Source organism: Tachysurus fulvidraco, chromosome 3 (assembly GCF_022655615.1).
Source record: "Tachysurus fulvidraco isolate hzauxx_2018 chromosome 3, HZAU_PFXX_2.0, whole genome shotgun sequence".
In the NCBI taxonomy this organism is placed as follows: Eukaryota; Metazoa; Chordata; class Actinopteri; order Siluriformes; family Bagridae; genus Tachysurus; species Tachysurus fulvidraco.
Window position 1 is genome coordinate 20,296,037 of NC_062520.1, and position 27,889 is coordinate 20,323,925.

General features: G+C 37.4%; 1 protein-coding gene across 3 annotated transcripts; it reads left to right on the top strand.

Moving 5' to 3' along the window:
• On the top strand, nucleotides 1-27,543 carry mroh1 (maestro heat-like repeat family member 1). 3 transcript variants are annotated; one of them, XM_027149237.2, is made up of 43 exons: nucleotides 1-380; nucleotides 837-937; nucleotides 2,475-2,620; nucleotides 3,386-3,517; nucleotides 3,653-3,815; nucleotides 4,167-4,265; nucleotides 4,826-4,977; nucleotides 5,882-6,022; nucleotides 6,248-6,340; nucleotides 6,705-6,783; nucleotides 7,675-7,788; nucleotides 8,003-8,076; nucleotides 8,283-8,405; nucleotides 8,892-8,999; nucleotides 10,212-10,356; nucleotides 10,939-10,982; nucleotides 12,148-12,289; nucleotides 12,812-12,864; nucleotides 12,975-13,082; nucleotides 13,242-13,361; nucleotides 13,860-13,982; nucleotides 14,096-14,242; nucleotides 15,776-15,802; nucleotides 16,623-16,745; nucleotides 17,473-17,552; nucleotides 17,782-17,920; nucleotides 18,546-18,641; nucleotides 18,725-18,829; nucleotides 19,566-19,701; nucleotides 20,140-20,252; nucleotides 20,535-20,687; nucleotides 20,846-21,000; nucleotides 21,087-21,252; nucleotides 21,612-21,808; nucleotides 22,224-22,361; nucleotides 22,510-22,624; nucleotides 23,669-23,815; nucleotides 24,094-24,282; nucleotides 24,969-25,118; nucleotides 25,246-25,380; nucleotides 25,692-25,794; nucleotides 25,944-26,009; nucleotides 26,280-27,543. In XM_027149237.2, the coding sequence occupies exons 2-43, from the start codon at nucleotides 907-909 to the stop codon at nucleotides 26,354-26,356; spliced, it is 4,947 nt and encodes a 1,648-aa protein (XP_027005038.2). In that variant the 5' UTR covers nucleotides 1-380; nucleotides 837-906; the 3' UTR covers nucleotides 26,357-27,543. The 3 variants fall into 3 exon arrangements, with proteins under 3 accessions (XP_027005038.2, XP_047667324.1, XP_027005039.2); XM_047811368.1 differs by having other exon boundaries at nucleotides 869-937; XM_027149238.2 differs by lacking the exon at nucleotides 15,776-15,802.
• Nucleotides 27,544-27,889: the final 346 nt, after the last annotated feature.

Here is a 27,889-nt window from a genome sequence, read left to right on the forward strand (position 1 = left end):
ATTGTCTGTGTGTTGTTCTTGTCTGCTCTGCGTATTAGAAAGCTATGGCACTAAAACAAACTGCTTTTATGTGTAATCTCATCTCATCCTGCTTCTGCTGTAGACCAGTCACTACACAGTCCTGTACAGCAGCAGGCCACCAGAGGTCCATCCGTACTTATGAGTACGCTAGTATGCAGTGTGGGACGTAGCCAAGAAGCACATGATCATCGGTGTTTACATGCAGCACACCATATCACCATTACTGGCTTTTTGACGGTTTGATTAAACATTAGTGACTCACAGACTTACAGGATCTGCGTCAGTCTGGCGGTTCAGCTCTGCTTCATACACCGGATTGGGGATCTATGTGGCTGTGTTTTCACCAAGCGAACAGAAAGGTAGTGTAGACTTTACACTACCGTATTAAAGCTTTTAGTGGTATTTGTGTAGTCCTCGGTTGTCATGAGGCTAACGTGAATTAGCACGCTTGCTAACTAGCCTTGTTCGGATCATCGGCTGAGGAGGAAGTGAACAGTTAGCTACATGGCTAACTGACAAGGCAGGTCCATCTGGGTCTGTTTACTTGTCTTTAATATTCATATGCATACATCAAATACTGGGTAAAGAATAAAGTAAAGGGGAAATAGTCACAGATATAGATGGAGGATGTTGGTATAAAGCTGTCATCGTTATTTGTCTGTGTTTATGGGTTTTTATAGCTTTTTGCTGAAGAAATCTTTCTTCCACACGATTTCTGACAGTTTTGAACTCGTGGGATGATTTGGGCTTTTTAAATAAAGCAAATGATTTTTTTATTGTATGTGTGTGTGTGTGTGTGTGTGCGCGCGCACTAGTGTTGTGTATTTAAAGGCCAACAGATGTATAGCTATGTGATCCCCAGTGAATGATCCCCAGTGAATTGCCATGGGTGTCATCGAGGAGAGTGATCTGGAGCGTAAGTACACTTGTTTTATTACGTTTATTTCTTCTTCATTATCAATGGTGTCATCAAGAGCTGGTCTACTTTTTGATCAGACCTTCCAGTGCACCTTTATCTCAAACTGGGCTAGAAAAGCCATGAACATTTACCCAACCTTATGCTGATCTGGTGCTGGCTGCAGTGTTGTTATGAAAAGTGCTTCGGTTCACCAGAAATATACACTCGTCTATCTGCCTCTTTATTTCTAAGAATGCCAACACAATATAGCAGCATAGTACAGAGGTAATGGCATGTTGAGGATTAAACAGCATTCTGACATCAATCTAGTGCTTAATGTGTTATTCCTTTTCCCTTTTTCATGATACCTAACATACATGAACATACATAACGCTGTATAGACATCATACAATCATTGGGCTCTATACAAATGATTTGTTTACAGATCTTTCAATTCTGCTTTGTTTATGGAACAAAATGATTGGCTTTTTCTCTCCCTGAAAGTGAATATAGTATTAAAGCAACATGATCAGTTTCATCTAATGCCAAGTGATAAAAAGCCTTTCAAATGAACATTTTAAGGTACACAACCAAGAGGAGGTTTTCTTATTATTTCTTATTTACTTTGTGTGGTGAGTAACACATGAATTGATTGTTAAATATTTGATGTGAGCCATTGTGTCCATTGACATGTATTCTTGGACTGTATTCCTGTGTCACCACTGAAAATTCCGTCTAAATACTTCCCTTAACATTTCTGCTGATATTATGCCTTGTGATGTTCGTATCACAAAACAGATGAGTTTAATGGGGAAATCATCTGACTTTGTAGTTTATTGAGCAATTTATTTTAGCCAGACTGAATAAACAGAAGAAGTATCATTGTCTTGAGGTTCTTTTGAGATATATGAGCTCAGGGTTAAATATGGGCACCATTTAAAGATTCAGTGCATTTTTACTTAGAAATTCCCTATTTTAAGCCTCCACATTCTTTACTTTGTAATAAACAGAATGTTCTCTCAGTAACACTGTTGGCCTGTGCTTTAATCACTGTAATCCACCTAATGTGATTGAACACCATCGTTAGTTAACACTGTCTGTTGGTAGAGGGAGTAGGAGGAAATGTTTTTTTGAGAAGTGTTAGTTCACAGATCTGTTAAAGAAGCACTACCTGCTTTTTGCATCATAGCCACAATACTAAAATGTGATACCGTTTGGCTGACAGTCACATGCCTTATTGTCATGAAACTTGAACAGGAACTATCCTTTGAACATGTGGTCAATGGCAGTAAAAAGCAATAGTTTTCCTCTAAGGACAGAGATAGGACAGCTTGTGACACTCTAGATTTTTTTCTAACTACTTTTCAGACAAGGAAACTAAATATTGTGTAGATTGTGTGTGTGTGTGCTGCAGAGGAATGTTGGTCACTGAAATAGACATTACAGTTTAGTACAAGGGAATGTGTTTTGATAATTGTTTGATAATTAATGTTTTTTTTTCTGATAATGTGGTGTGTGTGTGTGTGTGTGTGTGTGTGCTTGTGTGTACAATCAGAGGTGACCCTGGCTCTGCTGGATGCAGCCAATGATAAGGATGTGGGTGTACAGGAGCAGGTTCGGAAGTCCATCCTTACGCTGGGGAACCAGCAGCCAGATAAAGTGCTGTCCATGTGCCAGAACTACCTGCTTAAACACTCCAAGGTCAGGCAATGTTGCTGATGTTGACTTTTTGTGATCCTGAAACCTGACATTAGCAGTTTTTGTTAAGAACACGTACAAAAGTCAGTTTGCCTTAAATTAAACATAATTTTGGTAGCAAATCATGTATATTTTTATGTAACATGTGCTTGTCGTCTTTATAAAAGAGACACACGGTGGTTTTGAGTCTTAAATAAGCACCTGCCATCCCAAGATTTACATTTCTCCCAGCCAACTAGTTGATCTATGATTGAGAGGTTTTTTTTTACTCCGAAATGTTTGGACAATGAAATATAAGAAATGGACATTGATTAAAGGTCCTCGAGGACTTTTTAAAAATATCTTTCTACTAAAATCTGACAGTCCTGCACTTAGCCATTACAATGAATTTGTCATTTCCTTCCGACACTAATGTAACTCGGCATGTGATCTCTCTGATTATCTGTATCACATCAGTCTGCAATATTCCAAGTGCTGTTTATATTGGACGGTGGGGGTGGGGTGGGGTGGGGGTGAAGTTAAATGTGATACAGATGAACGCTTAAGTGCATGAGTTTCTTGGAAGAAAGTTTCTGGTCGATTCTGACCCAGTATTCTGACAGTATTCAGAAAATTAGGGCTGCATGATGTCTGTTGTTGTTAAGTTTTGAACTTCCCATGTTTTTTCTTCATAAATCCTATTTCTATGTTTATTTTTAGCTTTTGTTAATCTAATTTCTCTAATTCAGTTTGCGAGAGTCTTAACACGAACTGCTGTCGTTTGTTTAGCTGGTGGCAGGGCACCGAGTGGTGGTTCTGAAGACCATAGAGCTGGTGGTAAAAAGCAAGATTGAGGACATCAGTTATCCTAAACTAAAGACCACCATAACACTGGCCTCAGATGAAATGACCAGGTCTAAGGTAATAGTTCAACATTTAAAAAACAAGAAGGAAAGCAAGGATTAGACTCACAGTATTGTCTGATTTCTGATTTTGGAAAATTTCTTGTTATTACTTTCACTTTATTAGTATCTCAGCTTTGATTCTTCTCTGCAGGAAGTTGTCAATGACTGGCAGCAGACGGCTAGTGACATATTGGTCGCTGTAGGGAACAAGTACATCAATGAAATTATGGAGGACATCCTTGGCAAGTTCCAGCCAGGGGTTCTACCTCATTACTTCGTGGTCCAAACATTAGCCAGTCTCTCAGACTCCAATGGTACATATTTTGCCCTGAATACATTAAGGCTAACAAGGTTGTTTGCACCTGTTTAAACTACATGTCTATTCTCATTGAAACTTCATATTAAGCACTCAAACACATTTGCTGTGATGATTTGTTTTATTTGGCAGATTTGTACATTCTTTCCAGGAGTCCTTGAACATTAAATATAGAGTTTATCTTTCCTTTCAGCTGATGGCTTTGTTTCAGATCCTTTTTCTACCTCATGTTTATCATACCATAGTATGTTTGATTGGAATGACTATTTTACTTTGTCTTCATTGTCACTTTCCTCCAGTAATGTCACACTGTTTTCTGAATGACATCTACTTCTACTTCCACTTGCAGTTTATGGCATGGTTCCGTTCCTCAGCGCTATCTTGGGTACCATGTTGCCTATGTTAGGACTGGCCAAGCAAGACAACATGAAGTGGGTCTTCTCCTCTGGTAAGTCTAAGTTTAACTGGATGCAAACACGAGTAAGCGCTCCATTTTTTTTGTTAACAGCATTCATTCAATCATTTATTCATCCATTTTCTGTAATGTCATTATCCTGATCAGGATCATGGTGCTCCCAAAGCATTTCCTGGGAACACAAGGTCCAAGGCAGGGAAACTAGTTCATTGCAGGGCACACATATATTCACACAAAGGAGTAATTCAGAGTTGCCAGTCCATCTACCAGTATGATTCTAATAGATAGGAGAAGACTGGATAACCTTAAGGGAAGCCACACAGAGACAATATATATATATATATATATATATATATATATATATATATATATATATATATATATATATATATATATATTTACGTACATAGTTTATTTTTTAGATTATGTTGTTGTTTAATATTATTCACTTTAGCTTTACCTTTAAGTTGATGATTATAATATTTGGCATAGTATATATGAAGTTAACTTCACTGATTGACTGTTAGAATAAATATGATTACAATGAATCAACATGTTATGCCCATATCATCAAGTGCCCTTATTCCCCGTAGCTCTTTCACGCTTCAGTGAGAGCATTCTGGAGTACCTGGCCAACTTGGACAAAGCGCCGGACCCCACAGTACGCAAGGACACGTTCTCCAGTGAAATATATGCTGCTTATGACATCCTCTTTAACAGTTGGCTTCAAAGCAGAGATGCCAAGGTACAGTAAATTAGACAGAGTAAGAAACCAATTAGCGTTAACTTAATAACCCAGTTACACAGAGACGGTTTGAGACGTTAGTGACCTAAGTCCGTGATGTGAATCTTTATTGTTTTTAGTTAAATTTGGCTATTTAACCTACTATATATTTAAATTTGGACCACTTCCAGAAATTCACAGTGCAAACTTTACTCTGCTTCCTCAAATAACTTCAAGTTTCTTAAATACAGTGAAGTGGTTTTGGTATTTTAAGACCTTTTGTGGTAGAAATATGTTGTTGCATTTTCAGTTAATCAGTCAGTGATGCCTCTGTCTGCATAAATCTGTTGCCATTTCAGACCATTTATCCTTTTCACAATTCACGACAGCAGAAATGAATGTAAAATCAGGTAAATGCTGTGATATTGGTAGGAGCTTGCAATTAAAACAAAAAATGACCAGTTTTTCTCCAGGCCAGGACGTGTCATGTGATGTCATCACAAGGCACAACACGTTCAACCAGAATCCATCTGAAGAATCTTTTATTTTTTTCTCAGTCTGTCATTGTAGTTTTGTTTCCCTTTACTTTAGTCTTTCCAATGTCATAGTGTAAGAATATCTAGCAGTAACTAATTATAACACTGTCTTAAGTATGAAAGCACATTCAGCTCTTCTTAATTTCGTAAACATTGCAGTGTTTCAATCTTTCATTTCATAGTTTTTATTAGAATTCATGTTGTTTTTCTATCAAGTGGAGGGATATCTGATCAGTTGAATGTGTAGGGACATATGGGTAGTTTTCCTGATGGAAAACAAACATTACAACTCGAATTAAAAAGTGTTTATGCATAGCATTAATTGGTCGGTGAAAGGTCCTCACATATATAGTAAGAATGTGTTTGCGTGTGTATGCTCCAACTTGCAGTTGCGTCTGACCGTAGCAGAAGCTCTGGGGTTGATGAGTCACTTGATGCCTCATGACAAGTTGGAAGAGCAGCTCCCTAAACTCCTCCCTGCAATACTTAGCTTGTACAAGAAAAACCCTGAGCACTACATCATCAGCAAGGTGCAGCTCTTCATGTCTTTACTGTGATCTTTACCGTTCACATACTCCTGAAGCTCCAGTGGAGCACTTTATTTACGGTCTTTGCCAGTTTCAGTTAGATATACTTGCTTTTATTGCTTCAGTGGAGAATAATGATCGGAGCGATTACCTTTGTCAGTCAAGCATGTGTGATTTTGTTCAAGCAGTTCTGTGCTGTGTGTGTGTTTGTGTGTGTGGGGATTATAGAGCCTTTGTCAGATCCTGGAGGCCTCTGTGAACATAAGCAGCAGGGTGCTCGAGACTCAGATGGATAGCCTTCTAGTTGCTCTGCACCAACAGGTTGTGGAAGTGCTTTTTACTCTCTCTCTTTTTTTTTTTCTTTTCTTGTGCAAGACATAAATGGGCTGTGTCTTAGTAGTATGCCGTTGCAAAAGAACAGGTTTTAAACAGGCTCGGTTTGTTTAAATAACAGATTACATGTGCAAACCTGCCAAAGCTTTTTTAAAAAAAGAAAAAAGATCAGTCATGCACGTAAAACATTTTTAAATAATGAAACTATATGTTGGTCGTATAAGTTCAGGTTCAAGCACACTGAATTGTTTGACTTTTTACAACGTTTTTTCTTTAAAAATAAAAAAAAAGATCTTTTTTTTGTCTTCAGCAACAAATATTTCCACCTTTCTCCCCTGATGTGCTCTTTCAGGTGTGTACACCTGTGGACTATAGTAATCCTCCAACTGTGAAAAACCACAATGAAATTCTGCGATGCTTCACGGTCCTTGGTAGGTTTTTCAAACTTTGTTGTTGGTAGATATTTCAGATTTAAAAATCATTTGTTTCAATTTTAAATCTTTAAGTGGAAAAAGTGACTTCTACAGCATATAAGCCCTGTGAGGGAGGGATTTCTAACTTTCACTTATAGATCATCGATTCCCTTTACAAACAGTTTACTCTTTTTTTACAATATTGTTCGGTCCTTTGGTGACTAAAATGTGAATGGTTTTGCATAGCGAGAGTAGAATGTGTGTTCAGAGTCAGGTGACTGTCTCTGTAATGCACTGGCTGGGGTAAAAGGGGATTAAGTTCAAGTTGAATTAATCTTCAGACGCCTCGGCTCCTTCGCTTGCTGAAATTACATTTCACAAGTAGATGTTTGCCGTATTGACTAGGCTTTCCTAGAGCTTTTATAGAGATTTTTCTCCGCCTGTGTAATTCCTAGTGGTTTATTTGAATCTGAAGAATACTAAGTGAGCCAAATAAATGTAAAATGTACGAGCAGCACAATTCTGAGCCATTATTTCTCTCGATAATAGTAATTGTGATTTCTAACTAAGGTTATACATTAACTAAACTATCTAACTAAGGTTATACATTAGTCTTGAAAGTGATATTTGAAAGATGATCGTGATCCAAAATCAAGTGAGCTTCTCCCATTGGGATGTTTCTACACATAACTGTAAATCATATATCGTTGTAATTAGCTGATAGTTTTGCAGCGTCAGGTTGGGTAAAAAGTGTTTGAGGGAGGAATCGTTAACTTGAGTGCCATTTCATTAGAAAACTCGTGAATAGAAGAAAATATCTCTATACATTGTTGTTTTGTGTGTTGTAATGCAGTAGTGTGAGTCCTAGTCCTAGTGTCATACTTACTGCTTTGTCTGTCTTTGATACAGCTAAAACGTTCCCAGACCGACTGATGGTGTTTGTCCTGCAGAGGCTGGAAAACAATAATGAGAGAAACAGAATAAGCTCCCTGGCTGTACTCAGACACCTCATCAACTCAACAAGTGAGACTTTGTCGTCATTGAATATTCCACTTAAGTGAGAGATTTAAGAGGCTGCCGATTCAACACGTCAGTGTTATCTGATGTATCATGTGTGGGAGATGTTTTCAAGTTGTTCTTTTCAGAAATATTTAATTATTATTTCAGTAATCTATGAAATTGAATCTATGCGTGCTAAATATGCACACAAGATAATATATTGGTCTATTATCTGTAGCTTCCATAATGGAAAACAAGAAGCTTCTTATTCTTGCCAGTATGAGACAACCTTTAGCAGACAACAGCAATAAGGTGAGATTATTATTGTGCTGTGGATGTTGAGTATAAATTACTTAAAAATCTTTGTATGCACATATACGGCATATCAGGATTTATTTATTTATTTATTTATTCATTCATTTCATTTCACATTTTGAGGGGGGGGGAATCAGACTACACACTTTGGATACGGTGTCTAGAACTTTTTTAGGGGTTGATGTGTCTCTTTATCTGTGCAGGTAAAGAAGAGTGTTGTGCAGGTCATCAGTGCGATGGCTCACCATGGCTACCTGGAGCTGGAGGGAGGAGACATTCTCGTGCGCTTTATCATTCAACACTGTGCACTTCAGGACACTTACCATGTAAGTAGCTATTTTAAAGCTCTATTCACTCTCATTGAGTCTGGCATCTGAATGAGACTTGTTGTAAATGATACAAATTTAATAGCGGAAGTCTTTTGACAACTCAATAAACACTGATTACTGAGTTATTCAAACTGTTAATATCATCATATTAAGTATTTTTCAATAATAAGAGCCTTCTATCCTAAAGTATAATATTAATATTACAAAATCTGCATAATTACGATATTTACTTGTTGGTATTCTGTGTATGATTCAGCAGAACAGTGTGATGTCTCGTATGAATCTTTTAATATAACTAGCTTAAGTCCTTGTCATTTGTTTTTTAGCTGTTTTGAGATTGTTATTTTAGTATTTTGTTCATTTGTATAACTTGAGGATAATTTAGAGATGCTACTTTATAAATAGACAGCCGACCGTGACAAACTGCTTGATATCGCTATTGCTATCCGGAGCTAATGCTAACCATTTTGGATTGCATTGCAGCGAGGACAACGTCCCTTAGATCCAGAGGAGGTGACTAATGAGGCACTGAGAAGCATGTGTGATGACACACTTCATCTCTTCTCCACGACTGTGGGCCACCTGACAGATGTGAGAATTGCAGAAATAAATACACACATGGCATATGGCCTGGAAGAGAGGAAGTTTTCATAATATTGTTCATTAGGATTTACATAATGCCTTCGAACATAACAGCTAAGGTTGCATAATTCAGTACAGCCTCCATTACTGCAATGTTGTATAAAGCGACACTAGCATAAAAGCAGGATTAGGAAGCATTGTTGTATGTGATACAGAGCAGTATTTTAGCCTGGTAAAATAAATTGTTATCTGTATGACACCACAAGGAAGGAACGTTATGAACATTTAACCGTAATATTGCACTTTCAGCCAGCATCAGCAGCACTAACCCATAATAGCAGTGTCTGTGTGTGTGTGTTTGTTCTGGAAGCGGTCAGCTCTTTTCCTGTATAGCTCCCAACATTAACAGAGGACTGATGACAGAGCTCTGTCATCACGCTGGCACTGTGAGAGCTTTATAACGTGTGGAGAGAGAGAGCTATTTTTAGTGACTTTGTTTTGAGGTTCTTTATATAGGACTACATAGATAGATGTAGGGGTGGGCGGAATGACCAAAAATCTGTTTCACGGAATAAGTTATTTAATTTCACAGTAGCAGTATATATCACGGAATAATAATATTTCAGGTAAATCAACAAAAGGAATGTGCATAATATATTAAATACCACTTTAACACTTTAAAAATAAAGAATAGGCTTTCTAGTCTTATTTTATTAATTTTTCTTTTTATTTAGCATAAAGAATAAGACGCTTCATTTTTAGATGATAAAACAAGTTCCTCGTGCTAGCATGGCTAACGGTTACATTCGTGTGTGACAGTTTGCAAATCACATTTGTCTGCTCTTTGTCAGCCTTTGTAAACCCGAACCACGTCCATACCACTGACGTCGCGATTTCTTTATCAGCATGCATGTCTTTCTCCATGTTTTCCTTCTTATCTACGCTTATGTGCTGCTTCTCAATCATTCTCAGATTCAGGCGTGCGACACGTGAGATTAACCACGCCCACTAATTTAAATTTCACGGTATGCACAGAATAGAAAAACCTGTAACGGTAGACATTTTATTCCGCAGAAACAAAATATAACGTCATTCCGCCCAGCCCTAGATAGATGCTATCATCTGACGTTTGTACTTTATCAATTAAGTTATAGAAAAAAATCTACCAGAGCTCTTGTGCTGTGTGTAAGCCAGATTGACAAGTCAGTTCATGTGCTGTAGGTGTTGTGGCCGATGCTGCTGTGCTACTTGACCCCAAGTCAGTACTTCAATGCCACCACCCCTCTCTGCAAAAGCCTTATCTTGCTGGCCAATAAGAAGCGATCAGCCCAAGAGCAAACTTTCACCATCAACTTCAGTGCGCCAGGTGAGTACTGTACATCAAAGTATGTAGTATTCATACTGTCTCACACACACACACACGTCATCAAATGCATGCACATAAACTCATTCATGATGTCACTGATGACTGTAGCTTCAGACATTTTTAAGTGCAGAGGGCTTTTCCACTGGCTAAGTTATCCTGTGCCGGTTAAACTAGGCCATTGCATAAACACACACTCTGGCTCCACAGATGCTCACAGCTCTGGCCAGGTGCCTTTTTTTTGGCCTGCCTTTTTCCACTTCTTTTTGGAAGCAACATTTCACGTACAGACATTTTGTTTTTATTAACAGTTGTTTGGCTGGCCAGTACTGTCTGGTTCTAATTAGTCAAACCAAAAGCCATATTTATCACGTGAATATAGGTCTGGTGTTCTGGAAAGGCAGGATAATTGTTTCTCACCTCAGCAAAGATTAAACTGCACTCGCAACTGACTGATCATTCACTTTTAATTGTAACTCTTTTGTATCGAGCGACTGTGTACGTAGGTTATCCTTGTCTTCCCTTTTTCTAATTCTCTTGGTATTTCTTTCTTTCTTTTTTTTGTTTTCCATTTTGTCTTCATAGGTTCCAATATTCCTTCTCCACATATGCTAATGATAAGGCTTTTGGTAAGTGAATTTAGTAACCATTTTCACCTGGCCATCCTAATCCCTTGATAGAATTTCCTCAGAATAAATTTACTTTATTAAAGTTTTAAAGATTTCTTGTCACATTTAAGTTGAAACTAATTACAATTCGCCACATACATCTGGTTGCGGGGGGTGGTTGGGGGCTAATGGAGATGTCACGCTTGCCTGTCTTCAAAACTTGAGAGCCCTGGTCATGAATACGCAGAGGACCCATTTAGACGTTGAACATTTTATTTGAAAGTAATCTTCAACCCAGCGTCTTTTTACTTAAGGTTAGTTCAAACTGTTCAAAATATTTTTGTTTGCCTGCAGAAATAAAATTTCGTTTACTTGGTAGCAGTTCATTGATTTCATAAATGCAACACACTACAGTTTTTTCTATAATTTCCATAAAGGTAAAAAATGATATATGCAGTGTTATCTTCATTTTAGATGTCAAAAGGGTTTTGTGGGAAACGGGTCCAAATGACTCTGAGAGTTTAAGGTTGCCGACCCCGGTCTAGACTAAGAATAGAATTGCAATTAAAAATACAATTTAACCATACAGATAGAAAGTAAAAAAAAATATTTAGAAAATATAAAAATCTAATGAATTAATACAAATAGGGGGCAAATCTGTATGAATATGAACGTGCACGTGTGCAGTTTTAGTGCAAAACGTTCAATATATGCTATACTGTGTATCCAGCTGTGGTAGTGAGAGTAGGAAAATGAGTAGGTCAAGGTCAAGCTCAAAGTTTTGTCCTGGTTAAGGATCTAAATGCACTGCAGGAAGAAGTGCCCCTTATTTAGCAAGTATATATATATTTTTTTTATACCCTTTTACCCATCTTGAACAAGGGTGCCAACAGATGAATTTAAAGCTGCAGATGAATGTTCCTTATTAGGAAAAATTAGACTTTATCTACATTTTAAATAATAATTTGTCAGAAAAAGGCAGCAAACATTTATATACAGTGTCTTTTAGACTTCTGTCTACCTATAAGTACAGTATGGATAAAACAAGGATTACAGTATCTAATGACATTATGCCTTAACTGTTAAAAAAAGGTTAATTATACTCATTGTTTATTGCATTTCATTTAGACAAATTAAAACCGTTCCGGTGTTGACCATTAAAATGATTGTATGAATATTGTCCTAGGTGAATGCTGCGTTCCCATTCTCGTATCGAGGGCATGGGTCTCCCTCTCTGAGTCTTCTGAATGCCATCGGTCCCAGCATTAACCCTAAAGTAGAAGCACTATGGGAAAGTGAGATCCCAAAGCTGCTTAGCTATCTGGAAGGTCAGTGTTCAGGTTTCACCTAATCTGTGGCTGAAAGTGTCAGTAGGAGACAGTGCAAATAATTATTTAACAAGTCTCATCCGATTTGATAAATGATAAAGGATCTACTCGCTGTAATATATTTTATTTATGGGGCACACTATACAATCTAAGCCTTTTCACAGTTAAACACTCAACATCACTTTATGCACTTTTATTTTGCTACACTTGTTTTTTCCACACTGAGGACTTGTAAATTTAAAAGGTATTCTCAAAATGTCTGTTAAAGTGAAGCCTTAGCTAAAAGCCCTCATTTCTCCAAAAACAAATGAATTCCTATGTGATCTTATATGACTGCCAGACGTGTCAACATGAGAGCTTGTCATTTTAATGAGGAAAATTTCCTGACATTCTCATAACATTATACGGTTTATATAGCATTCTTTTTTACAGTTGGATATAATAACTTTTTTCTTTTTGCTATTTCATTTCTAATAAACTGTTCTTTTTTCCCCCCCTAAATAATCATCTTTTTGTGATCAGAATTCACACCAGAAGACTTTGACAAAAGATCCTGGGAAGACGGACTCCTTCGGGTAAGCAGACGTAGCTCTGTGCATTTCTAAATGAATCAGTTTGCTTTAATTTGCTTCTTGTTGAAGTGTCTGTTGTATGTTACGATAATCGTGTTTCTTTCTTGGGAAAGTTTCTGTCTAAAACTCTGGTAGCCATAGATGATGGCCAGTGGAGCTGTCAGCTGGTAGTTGAAGCAACCCGATATCTTCCTACCTACAATCATTCTTTGGAGGAGAAGGTCAGTATTGCTAATATTGCTAATATATAAATCTGCTCTATTGAATTTTCCACATTATGTTTTATGATTTTACCAAATCAAGCTGTTAGAAATATTTACACGTTGTTTCCGACACTCACTTGGCTCTAATGCCCTCGATACGCTCGATACCCTCTCTAGAGCTTCCTGTATAAGTGTATCGGTGTGGCTCTGCAGCAGTCCAGCAGTAAGGAGCTGGTGAAAAAACAGCTCCAGGAGATCCTGATCAGCACCCGCCATAACGACGCCACAGAGAGAGCGGTACAGCAAAGAAAACACATTACATACACCGCTCTGTTTGCCTTCAAGCCTTTTATCTGCCAGCATCTGTCCAGCCTTTCATTCATCGTCTTAAGCACTCCAGATGCTGTAATCTCAGTCATAGGCTTGTCTGCTCACTTGTTTGACGTGACCTTTAGTGCAGTTTCCTGTTTGAGCATCCAATTAAAGGCACATGGCTTCACTGTTTGTTTCATTCTATCAGGACTGCACAGAGAATTGTGGTCTTGTGACAAGAATGTATTTGAAGCTTGATGTTAGTTTGCAAAGGGGGGGTCATGTCTAGGCTCAAGGCTGGTCAGCAGGATGGATTTATTACAGAGATTTGATCAGAGAATGCAGCCCAGCGGTTCCTAATTGCGGAATGGTACATACTGATGATTGCACTGAGCCACTGCTTGGAAATTGGATACTTAAACAACCATTTAAAACCTACTAATATATAATAATCAGAATAACTGTAAGTGACTGGTTTCACAGGGAGTAGCGATAGCTGTGGGGTTGTGTGCCAGCAGTCATTTGGATGGCACTCTGGCCAAGCTTGAGGAGTTTGGGAAATCTGATACCTTCAAGAAAGCCTCTGGGATATTCAGCTTGCTCAAAGTAAGTTCTGTTGGCTTCTTTGGTCAATAAAAGTCTCACAGACATGTGTGGTTATTATTATTACTGTTCTCATTACTGCTAATGTTGTATTTTGTGGATGTCTTGTCAAGCAGGATAAGAATGATGTGGATGTAGAGAAGATGAAGAGCACTTTGATTTTATGCTATGGCTACGTGGCCCTGAATGCCCCGGTGGAACAGCTTCTCATTCGCCTCGACAATGACATACTCCGCAACATCAGCAAGCTCTTTAACACCAAGGTAGAATGAATAGGAGCAGCACAGTGTGTTAAAATGCTGCTTTTTTTTAATTATAAATGATTTGAAAGCTTGACTCTTCGACTCCTATTCTCATAGCTGTATTTGCACAGGCACTTTCTTCACTCATTCACACCCTGGTCAACACTTCTTTAGATAAATGAATAATAAATGAACTCCTTTTATAATTTATAAACCTACTTTATATAAGGGTTATTCTGTCAGGGGAACGGCTCGAACAAGGCATAAAATTACATTACAAGATTAGCTGTATATTTTTATTTCGACATCCTTTTTGATTTAAAACTTCCATTTTGTAACTAGACACAGTTTAAAAAAAAAAAAAAAAAAAAAAGGGAAAGGTTAAAAAAAGTTAGTCAGACCACTGTATACCTCACTTCGTAATTCTTTCCTAAATGGAACAAAAAAACCTCTGTGGTTTCGTATTGTAGTTGAAAACCAGTGTCTGCTGGAGAAGCAGCCTTGCTTAGCTTGGCACTCACCCTGAATGACCTAATGTCAATGAGATCCTGACTGAGTCCTCGGAAAGGCCCGCTCTTAAATTGTGTGAGGTTTAACGTTTAAAAAGTTACAAATAGCAGCGGTGCGCTTCATTCCTGAAATGATTTCTTTGATTTGCTTTGATTCATAGCAGTGATATCAGTCAATCCATTAAAAACTTCTTATCCATGAAGTTCACTTCGTTACGGTGCAGGTTGTTTTGTACAGTTACGGAGATTCGTGTAGCAGCTGGAATGTGCGTCTGGTCTGTTGACCAGATTTTATTATTAATATTAGCTCTTTGCACATCCGGATCATTAAAGTTAATTGCTTTAATGAAATATTTTTATTGATGCAACTAATGAAGACCATAGGAAATACTTTCCCTTTTGTTCATTTTAGACCAGGTGTAGATGATTTTTTTTCCCCCTGCACACTTGTCAGTGTTTAAATAAGCCACATACATTAGCACACTGAACAAATTCCACACAAGAAAGCTAGAATTAATAATTCGGGTTTGTGTGTGAGTGTGAGTGTGAGTGTGAGTGTGAGTGTGAGTGTGTGAGTGTGAGTGTGTGAGTGTGAGTGTGTGAGTGTGAGTGTGAGAGTGTGAGAGTGTGTGAGTGTGTGAGTGTGAGAGTGTGAGAGTGTGAGAGTGTGTGAGTGTGTGAGTGTGTGAGTGTGTGAGTGTGTGAGTGTGTGAGTGTGTGAGTGTGTGAGTGTGTGAGTGTGTGAGTGTGAGTGTGTGTGTGAGTGTGTGTGTGTGTGTGTGTGTGAGTGTGTGTGTGAGTGTGTGTGTGAGTGTGTGTGTGAGAGAGTGCGAGAGTGTGTGTGTGTATGTGTGAGAGAGTGCGAGAGTGTGTGTGTGTGTGTGTGTGTTTCTTTCTTTCTTTCTTTTAGAGTTAAGAGTTTTGTGTGTTTTCTATGTAAAGTATTACATTTATGTATATAGTGTTACACATAAAGAACTGTGTTGTGTCATCCTGATATACTGTATTATAAATTAAACTCCAACATTAATTTTATGTTGCACAGGTTCTTGGAATTAAAGTAGAGACCAAGGTACCATAAAGAGCCTCTTTCGTACTCTGACCTGTACAGAATCAGCTAAAACTTTTTTTTATTTTTAATCTTGGGGCCTTAAATGCAAATTTGAAGAACATGAACTTCTGAACTTCTCAAAAAAACAACAACAACATTTTGATTATTTCTCTGAAAATTAGTCTCTTAGACAAGATAAATTGAAAACCCAAGACCTTTTAGATGTTTATTTAGATGTGATGAGGTCTTGAATTATCTGTAGATCTCCTCTTGGTGCCTCAGTAAACTTAGTTCTGTGGCTTTGAGAAGTTCAGAAGGTTTAAGAATGATTCTCTGCTCACTAACCTTCTGAACACTTTCTGTTACTAAATTTTCACCTTGATGGTTCTGTGGGCTTCTATGGACTGGCTCTTTAAACGTTTCTTACAGCAACCTACTTAATCTGTCTTTCCACTAACAATATTGAACTTGAAGGTTAGGATTTGCTTTTTTTTTGCCTCTATTTATAGTCGATTATACTAGTATTCCAAATGCAGAATGATCTGAATAGTTAAAATTGCTTTGCTCAGTAGTAATGCTCCTGAGGTCTATTTGACTCTGTCAACTTCAGACATTTCAGCTAATTTAGTTTAATTTAGTCTAATTTAATTAAGATGAATCTGAAATTATCTTATTGGATAAAAACAAAAAACTCATTTTGTGGCATGCCATCCTGACCTGGTCTTGGTTCAAATACTAATACGTGTATGGCTTATTTGGAGAATGGTGTGTAAAGTGATCAAACCACTGATTTAACTTTTTGTTTATGCCTTTCTCATTTTTCTGTTTGAAATCTTCACAGGACCTGACCATGAAGCTGAGTCTAATTCAAAGTATTGGCCTCATTGCAAAAGCTATTAATAACTGCGTTCACAAACAGGGATACGTCTTCACCCGCAAACAGGAGCTCGTCGGAGTAATGATGGTTTGTGAATTCTGTGGCATCAATTGAAACGCTCGAACGTGAAGTCATTTTTTTTCCTTCATGCTTTTAGATTTGCTCTAGTGGTCTGATGAAGGAACTAGGACTTTGTTTTTGTAGATCTGCCATTAAGAACGTTTTCCCTTAGGTTGATCAATAAAGCAGGTTAAGATGCAGGAGAGTTTAAGTTATTGATGTATTGTTTGCCAGATTATTATGTATTATATATATTTTGTAATGTAGTGCACACACTTTCTTGGCATTTCTTTTTTCTTTCTTGGGGGGAAAAAAAATGTCTATGAATATATTGTAGATGTTGAATGCATTGTGCAACGTACCATTGGGAAATAATTGTGTTGCGCAGTTGCTTCTCATTCCCAAGATGTCTGAGAGCATTGAAATCCAGCAGTGAGATTGTGAAGCTACTGAATTTTCAGATTTACAAGCTGTTTTCACCTATATGTATATTATCACTGGTAGCTTTTCAGATTTGATCCTATTTGTGGTAAGCTCTTGAAATGGAAAAGGCTCTGAGTCAAAGTTGCAGATAGGACACTAGAACTTTCACCGATATGTTACACCACTCAGTTGTAATCACATGATATATGACTTCATTGTATAAGAAAAAAAAAACATTTTTTATAACATGCTGTCGGTGTAAAAATGTGAAACTTCAACTTCAGAATGTTCAGGTCTTACCAGAGAAATCTTGTGTTTTTCATCTCAACAGGATTTCATCAAGGCAGAGCCAGTCGATGCCTTGCGTACTCCAGTGCGCCAACTTGTTATGACCACATGTGCCAACCTCAAGTATCCTTTAAGTCAGCAAAGCCAATGTTATTCTAGGACTTTCTTCTTACACTTCACAGTAATTGTAGTAATGAGATTAAATAATATTTAGCAGTTTTTTGAGGCTGCTATTTTTCAACCTTTTTGTAAGCTTATTCTTATAGGGTTCTGTGATGTTTGATATGTGATATATATATAATATACATTTACAACAAAAACATTGGAAAATAAACTTCACTTAATATTTCAGTATTTTGGATCCACCCCTGGCGGAAAATGAAACTTTTGATATGCTGAAAGTTTGCATAAATGGGGTATTTGGGCTTCCTTCATTAGAAATGTTGGAAAAAACCAAAGATGAAGAGCTTCTTGACCCCCAGGAACGAGAGGTGTGAATGAAACCTGGCTGACAGACAGCACATTCTTGATTTTCCTCCACTGTTTTTATAATGAGATGGTATATATGTAGATGTCAGAATGAGATGTTAGTGGTAGTTGCATATATTCTGGTTGAGCATAACTTTGAATATTATTTTGGAAAGTTCACATTTGTAAAATATGGATGATGGCTTTTACGAACCAGAGATTTTTTTTTTTTTTTCAACTCATTCATAAAGATTCATTTTGAAGCAGAGTCATTGTTGGATGATTTATATGAGTTTTGGGGAAAATGGTTACACTTACGAGAATATTTCTAGCCTTTTCCAAAGTAAATAAGTCAAACTGCAAAGACAACACAAGATTAAGATGTGTTCAGAAATGACCATTTGGCATGGAAAACCGTCCAGCTGGAGATAAATAATCATAACTAACCTGGATCTGGTTCCCTAGAACCATCATCTAAGCCCAAATCACATTATATAATACAGCTATGTATCTCTTTAACATGTTTGACACCAAATGTACCACAATAGTGTGCATTTTGCTACAGTGGTTTCCTCTAAAAACCATCCCTATTATAAGAGATGGGACATATGATAGAATCCAGATGCTGAAAACCCTTCTGTTTTTCAGGTCTTGTATGCATCCACCTTCAGCGCCCTTCATGATCTGCTGTGCAGTGTTCTGGCACGAGATTTAACTCCAGACGGTATTCAGACTATGTTCAAGGTATGCAGAATTCCACACACATTATCTCATGCATTCATACAATAAGCCCTCATATTTAAGTGCATTTGGTTTCTTTCCCCCAGCATATAGAGAGCTGGTTGAGCTCTAAACAGGACCATGAGCGTGAGCGAGCAGTGAGGACTGTAGCTGAAATGCTGAATTTCTACCTGGACAGTCTTAATGTCAAGGTGTGACATACACTCATACTGTACCAGCTTGGCTTATCTTCAATATTACTATTATCTTCTAAGCTTGTTTAAAAATGAAGGTGAACTCGCGTTATGAAGTGACCAAGAGAAATGTTAAACAGATTAGTTCTATTTAAAATTCTTAACAGTATTCCTGATTAAGCTTTGCACACTTGTCTATGTGAGAGAGCATCTCACAGGGGGCTTTTTTTTTTCAATTCACAAAATGGCCTGAGTTAAAAACTAAAGTTCTACTAATCATTCATTGTCACACTTCCCAAATTTCACCCATAAGCCTGTGTTAAAATGTTTTTATTGCTATGAAAACTATGCATTTCCGTATAATCTTGTGTCCAACAATCAGAAATTGGAAAATAAAAAATGTGTTTACCGGATGAAGACACCGTTTTATTGAAACAAACAAACAAAAAAAAACTGATACATGGACTTTAATGTCACACTTCCCAAATTTCACCCATAAGCCTGTGTTAAAATGTTTTTATTGCTATGAAAACGATGCATTTCCGTATAATCTTGTGTCCAACAGTATAGTAGTGGTGCAGTAGATGGTGATGGTGTAGTAGATGATGCTGGTAACTTAGTGACTTATACTGCTGAGCATTTTGGTTAGCCAGCTTTCACCCAATCATATGACTTCATATATCACTTCTTGCTATGAGACATTGTATGAGATTATTAGGCAAACATCTAAGACAATTTCTGAATTTTTGTGCAGACCTTAGTGACATTCCATAACCTCGGGAGTTTGTTGGGGCGTCTGGCCCCACGCTGTACAGACCCCAATGCTGCGGTGCGGAGAGCTGCCATAGACTGCATTTACTTACTCTTACACATTCAGCTGCGTTATGAAGGTAGAACCACTATATTATGTATTACTGTATTATTTGTGCTGCATTCTGATGGACTTCCTGTACTTATTGATCATTCATTAACTCAACAATCTTTCAAACTATTGGTACCTTTTTTGTGTCTTCAAATCTCAATGTTTGTTATATGTCAAATAAATGTAAATATTAAGTCTAATAAATGCACAGACACTAAAATAAGCAGTTACTTTATTTATGAAACTTGGTCTTAATCCTATGAATGTATTCATTTAAATGCAATTCCCTGAACTGATATGGTTTCTTTTTTGCCATTAAACTTTGCAAGCTTCAAGCTCTAAGTCCTTGTTTAAGTAAAGCATGTCAGGCCAAGGACATTGACTATGATTTTGTATGTGAGTAAAATGCAGTTGATCCCTCACTACCATTTTTTCCCTCTGTTTGTGCCTACTCTGTGCTCTTCAGGCTTTTCGCTGGACTACAAGGATGACTCAGTAGAAAGTTTAACATCATTGCGAGAACAACTAAATGACCCTGACCCATCAGTCCTCTATAAAACCTGCTCTGAACTCACTAAGGTAATGAAAATATTCCGTGTACGATGCAGTTACAACAACACATTAACACATTTGTTAAGAAATACTACTCTGAAAAAGGTACGCTTGCCTGATTTAATACATAATTTCTTGCATAAAGTTTTGGTACTGACAGTGCTGGTAGTTAAAATGAGTAAAATAACATACTGGGGCAGCAATGTTAATGTGTGTCCAATTAGGCCATCATTATCACTTTTCTAATGTGTTAAGATTACATAACATATGGCTTATTTATTACATATTTGTCTTTCTATCTTGTGGCAGATCATCAGTAAACGTCTGCCTCAGCAGCAGCTAAACACACTGATCTTCATGCTGTTTGAAGGTTTAGTTGACTCCCAATCCAATTGTGCCAGAGCCTCAAGTGTCATTCTGAACACACTGCTCAAAAACAGAGGGGCGATGCTGCAAGATCTGGTAATGATACGTACACTTCATGGCAGGTTGTGCAAAAATAGCTAGTCTTACAAAGTTTCCCTTTGAACGGTCATGTTAATATGCAGTGCAAGCATATTTCGTATATTCTCACTACTCTGCAGCTCATCGCTTGTTTCTGTGCATTTTTTGTATGTCAGGTGCCAGAGATGTTGGAGGAGCTGCACAGTCAGCTGCAGGTCATCTCTGAAGAGCAGGTGAAGGTTGCAGTCGCACAGTCTATTTTGATCCTGGCCACACAGCACTTGCAGACGGTCATCAACACACTCATTTCATATCCTCTTCCTTTCGACAGGTACAGAATATTCAGTCTGTTTTCCTATTATGGTGGGTGGAAGCATCTTTTCAGACTGGATCTTGAATGTTTGTGCTGTCCTTCAGTTGGATAAGTGAGATGTGGATCGCTCTGGGAGCAGACAGCACTGTAGCCCGGCAGATCATGGAAATGATCATGGAGAAGTTAAACGTCATTGTACCCTATGTGGATAAGAAGGAGTCCATACTGAAACCAGGCATGACTAAGGTGGCCACCAATCAACCGTTAGCGGTGAGTGACTTAGACATGCTGGGATTTTTGCTAAATTGTAAACAGTTAGCAAAAAAAAACAGATAAAACTCCAGTCGTGTGCTTTATGTATTCTAGTCTGGAAAAAATAGTCCCTGTGGCGTAGTTCTGTAACTTGGTCAAAATTGATGAAAAATCTGGTTTTGATAAAAATTGAGTTTTTCTTTAAATAATGCACTTTGATTTATATATATATATATATATATATATATATATATATATATAAACTTTTTTAGCCTTAGATTTATCCTGTCATACGTGTTTGTGAATGTGTGTGGCTGCATGACGGCATCTGTGTTATTACTCGTCTGAGAAGATGACACGTCTAATCGTGTGTGTAGATGACATGTGCCCTGCGTGAGATGATGCTGAATGGACACACGGAAGAAGCTGTGGTCAGTCTTTTCCCTCAGCTGTTCAGTGCACTGCTGGTCCGTATTGGCTCCAGTGTTGGGGTTCAGTTACCCAGAGACATTAACAGCAATAGTATCAGAGCAGAAGGCAGAAGCCCCAGCAAAAGCACCTTTGATGTCTGTGGGTGAGTCACACAAGTGTAACTGGATAAACAAGGTTCAGATCTTTTAGTTTCTGCAGCTTGTTCAGATTAGTTCACTAATTCATAAAGATGCATCTCTGACTCGCTCGTGTAATGTAGAGCATGATGAGGACTATAAATAACACTTGACAAGCATATCATGTGTTTAGACAACCAACAGCTGGAGGGATGTAAATGTAATCCATAGCCATTTGTCTTATTATCTGGAGATCACAAATTTGAATCCTGGTGATACCACAGCCATCTGTATACATGAGCTCTGAGAGGGAAGGAAGGCATGTTTGTCTAATCTGTTAATTATAGTGTTATATTATTATATTATTATTGCGTGATAGTATAGTATAATGTTCGATGATGCGCTATGGAACGTAAGGAGACGCTGTTGTTTCCCATGCAGGACTGCAGTTGAAGCTTTGCGCATCCTACTGGCTCGAGCTCATCTGGATGTTGTAGTGAATGTACTAGACCAGGACACGGTGTGGGACAAGATGAAGGACCCTCAGCAACATACAACAGGGGTCACTCTTCTCTCCAGGTATGCTGGCTAAAGCCCTTATTAATAACTTTTGATACATTTATTTGTTTGAATTGGCCAAATCTGTATAATGAGTAATGAATATTTGGCTAGTTGAGTTAAAGGGTCATGAGTTATATCACGTACGATGTATTTTTGTTTCATTCAGAGCAATGGCGAAGCATGCAGGGCCACGAATCCCTGCTATAGTGGAGAGCATGTGTCCATTGATCAGCAACATCTATGAGTGCCAGAGAATCACAGTCACAGCTTTCTTCTCCGAGGTAAGAGCTCTGAAGTTACCTTTGGTGTTGATAGATATTAGCTTAATATTGACTCCATTTATTCAGTGATTTTTGTCTCAACCTTCTGAGAATATGTAAGTAATAAAATGCTATGGATTAAAAATGTCTTATTGAAATGAAAATGCTTTGCTATATATCTAGTGCAGTATATTATATTGCTTTACATGTGAGAAATGAATTAAAAATGCCCATTTTAAAAAAAAAATCATGCTGTTGTCTAATATTTTTCATACTTAATAATAACCCGTAAGGGAAAAAGTGTAGAAATAAAATAAATAATCACATTCAACTGTAATAATAGAAGTGTCATGATTTTATTATCCAATATTCAATAAGTTTTTATGAACCCATCTGTCTCTCTATAGTCTGTTCTATTCCATAGTTGATTTGGAACAGATTTGTTATACATGACTCCGATGCATACAGTACAGTAAATACAGTGTTTTTTCTTGTCATAGTCTTTTCCATCATCGTTTGATTGCAATTTTTAATAAAAGCAAAACCCACATCACAATTAGGACCCCTTGAAATTTTTGAAACAAAATTTAACCAAAATGTTTTTATTTATATTTTACTTTAAGTTCACATGATTGTTCAGAAACACTTAAGCAGTCATCTGTGACTTCCTGTTTCACTGGGATACAAATCTGTGGTGCCACCTGGGAAAGGAATTTTTCCATAGCCTTACAACAATTCTTTAAGATGGGTGTCAATAATTCCTGACCTGGCTGAACAGACAATAATTTCTTATACTGAAATGCTGCATCATTAGTTATTACCCTGAAAAGTCATGTTCAGGTTAAGAGAGAATGTGATTGAGGGGGGAATTAGAAGCCATTTGGGACTATTTTAGACACTTTGCTTCATGTGAACTTGAGTTCAGGTTAAATCTAATCGATGACCTCAGTTTTAAAGGGTTTGAAAAAGCTCTAAATGAAAATTGCTCCGTATGGAATATTCTTAGAACCAAGTTTGTTTTTAAAGCACAATGACGCAAAACTCTCTCTTGCTTTCTCTTTCAAGCTGCTAAACCACCATGTTGTGACCGAGCTGATGATGATTGATGTATTGATGAACAACATGATGGAGAGGATTTCAGACCCATGTTGTACTGTCCGTATGCTGGCCATCAGAGGCCTGGGGAACATCGCCACTGGCTCACCAGAGAAGGTACAGAGATCTGATCTACAGTGTAGGCTGAGAAAGCCTGCAAATATCCATCATGTTGAAATTGCTGAGTGTATAATTGGTAACAGCGAACTCCCATAGGAGGCATGGGTACAGTTTGTGTAAACATGTAGCCAGTCAGTTGCATCCTTCCTCAGTTGTGCTAAGAGGTCAAGATTTTATTTGTATCAGCATTTTTTATTAACGTAACGCAGGAGTAATGGATATGCTATACTGAAATCTGCTGAGAATCCAACACATGCTCATTTCACCCTGTCTAGGTGAATAAATATGCTAAGGAGCTGTTGGCAGCCATGAGCTCGGGAATGGAAGAGAAGGACGACCCAGGGAAGCTCATCACTCTTGAGGCTATGTCTGGCATGTCAAAGGTGTTGCTCTACCTGGATGAGAGGAATGTCCACATGCTGGTAGTTTACATCTTCATGAAGATTAAACCCTTCCTGGAGAATGTGAGTGGAAAAACAAGAACTAGGATTTGATGTGCTACATATTTTTAGCTTCTTTTCACCTGGTTATACAAGAACAAATAAATATTAGGTTCCAATAATATATATTTTTTCCAACAATATATATATTTTTTTAACTTTTTGAAGAACACTAAATGGGCTTTTGGTCAATTATTTAACAAGAATGCACCATTGTCTTGTTGAGCAGTTTAAGGCAGAAGGGTCCCTTTAATGTAATAGAGACAATCTAGTAAACATCAATTATACACTAATGAAAGCATTGGCAATTTTTCTTTTTAAATGGTTTACAAATCTGCTTATGAGTGGATTTTGTAAACCTGAAAGCTAATTGGGTTCCATGGATCTGTGATCGTTTTTTGACCGTGACTTAGTGTTCTGGGTTATTTTATGGTCTTATTTATAGTTTGGCTTCTTCACATATATTCATTTTGCTATTACAAACAGCCAAATAAATGTCATTTATCATTTAAATCATTTAACTACTGTATAATCACCTTAAACTACATAATCGTGACTGTGCAGCAGCCCTAGAGTATAGATTCCTTTACTTATTTCTTCATGAATTTCTATGAGAGAATGTTTTTACATGTTCCTAACGAACAGAATGTACCTAAGACAAATTGTAAACCTCTTAGAATAACATTTTTTAAATCGGATCTATGATGCAGGAGAACGACGAGATCCGCTGTGCTTCCATCATGCTGCTGGGGAACCTATCGAAGTTCGGCTCAGGGGAACCTGTTTTTAAAGACCAGATTCATAACGTGTTGGTCGGTCTGCTCCTGCACCTCAGTGACCCAAGTACACAGGTTGTCAAGGTCAGTGAGTTCCTGCTTGAGAACCTGCCTTTATCACTAGCCGTCATTTTTTTAACGTTATTGAATAAAATGGACATAATTGCAAAACTAGTGATAAACCGTGCATGTCTGTGTGTGTGTTTTTCAGGCATGTAAATATTCCATGCGTGTGTGCGCTCCTGTCTTGGGTTCTGAAATGATCACCAACATGTTTCAGAACCATCTCCACGAAGAGAAGAGCCTTCACTATGGCGAATTCATCAATGACCTTGTCAAATACCTAGTGAGTTGCACTGTCAGACATGCTTATGTACATGTTATCTGCTTAGAGAAGTCTACTGCATCCTTTTTCATTTCTTTTGGTTTTAAATCTAAATTTGAGTGGCGTTTTCATCTCATAGCAGGACCTCAGAAAGAGTTGTCTATAAAAGATGCCCAAGTTTTGAAAGCAAATTCTTAGACAACACACACTTCTCTGAATATTCCTACTTTAATCAGTCAGAGCCAATTAATCAGCATCTTGCTTTTGCCTCATTTTCCTGTGCTTCATTTATACTAAGTCTTTATTCAAAATATGCTATGGTTTTCTCAAAGATTCAAGACTTCCCAGGAATGCTGAATTTCTACCATGTCACAGTAATTCAGTTCTTCAAGAGCAACTGGGCAGAGATCAGAGCAAGTGCCGCTATGTTCATAGGTAAGATGATGTCAGATTGATGATGATTAAGATAACAGAATGACTCCTGCTCTTGTGCATGCTTGTCATGGTTTGTACACATATTTGTTTTTTAACAATAGATTTATTATAATTTTGTGTGTGTTTTTTGTGTTTTTTCTTTATTTTAGGATTTCTACTGAGAAATCTGCCTGATGAGCACTTCTCTCATATCAACATGGGGATAGTGACTAAGGGTAAATAATGTGTTATAAAGTACATCACCTCTGTGATGCTGTCGACTCTTTATATGCACAAGTTTTCTTTCCTATAGCATTATTCACTTTTCTGTTGTACTTAAATAGATAAGAAGTTGCTTGTAGTATCATCATACAGACACATGTTGATATTTGGCATACACTGACTTAGTGCTGAAAAGAAAATATAAATATACGTAATGCTTGTTTGTTAATTATTGGATTATTGAAGCTTTTCACATAACAACTTCATTTGCTTTTCTCTCCTAGCTCTCGTCATGCTGCTACAGGATCCAGATCCTCTGGTTCGAGCAAAGGCAGCAGAAGCCATGGGGCACTTTCACTGAATAATCACCCAAACCCAAAGCCAATTATAGGTGGTTGGAAAAGGTTGACAGCCTAAATGTTGTACTTGAATTATCCATTTAGTGACCAAAGACTGTGCACTACGTATAGAACGTAAAGATAATTAGAAGCTCTGTAATGTCATTGATGAATTGATGAACATGGCGAATTTTGACAGGACTATATAGTAATTATGTATCATGTCCCTACTCATCGGTAATAGATTTATGCAGTGCGCAGTAAAAGCTGTAAGGCTACCAGAATCCCTTTAAACATTGGACATCCAGAAATTAGAACCGGTTTTAAAGATATCTCTTATAGTCCATCTTAGACAATTGTGAATAATTACTATTGACTGAGCAGACAGAATACACACAATTTGTTTTTATTTTCTTTTGATAATGGTCTATTTTGGTAGGCTGATGACGTGTTCTCACAAAAAAACAACAACAAAAAAACAAAAAAACAGCAATACATTGTAGAAAGTGTGCAACAAGCTACTGTTCTCCACATTGACCATAAGGAGCTAGCCTTTTCTAGTATAATGCATTTGAGGTAGCAAAAGTTCATCTACTGAGGTGAACACATTGTAGGTGAACCTGTAGACCCCAGGCAGGACATGTAGAGAAAATTACATTTGACAAAGTCGAGCCATAATAGTGCCAAACATAGTGTTGTAAACTGAGGCAACAGTGAACATTTTCATTGTCATTTTTAATGCAATTCAGCTGCAGGTGGTGGCATCACAGTAGTATTTTCATATTGGACAATGAGATGCTTAATTAATACAACTGTCGATATCTTGATAAATGCATATAACTATTAATATATCTAGTGCAATGTAGCAGATTTTGTGATTTCTGTGTGAAATACTGTGTTGTGTTCTTTTTTTATATATATACACAATCTTGATTAATTCATTAAAACAAATTATACCTGGAAGATAAACAGTTTATTATAGAACTCATGCTGTTAAACCAAGAACTCTAAACTCCGTTCAAATGATGACTTAGACTGCCACTTACTGACAGTACAGCCCCGTTAACCCGAGTCGAGATGTGTTTATAAGTGCTTTTTTGTGATTGTGGTTTTCACATCTTTATGAACTTTGTCCTGTGTTATTTTTTTGAGAAACTTTTATATGGATGATCATGGACTATGTGCTGATTCAATAAAGTTGTTGAAAGCACACCCGACACTTGCGCATTCATTCTGGATCACAGCTGATATTTCCATTTGTTTTGTACATTCTGTATTGCAGCCATATATATTCTCTTACATATAAATTAAGATGGATAACATACATTATATTTTATCATTGATATTAATCTGCCCTGCCAATTTTTTCAGCAGTGTCAGTTTATTGTTCAGTAGCCTGTATTAACTCACATTCACTGTGTTTATCTTTGCAAGGATTTTTATTGTTCGTTTCAGTAAGCAGCAATAACTTTGCTGGGTCATTTTCTTCTCTGAATATTCAACATCTCTGACTAACTGGCCTGTAACTTATATGCGTTTAATCTGGCTGAGAATTT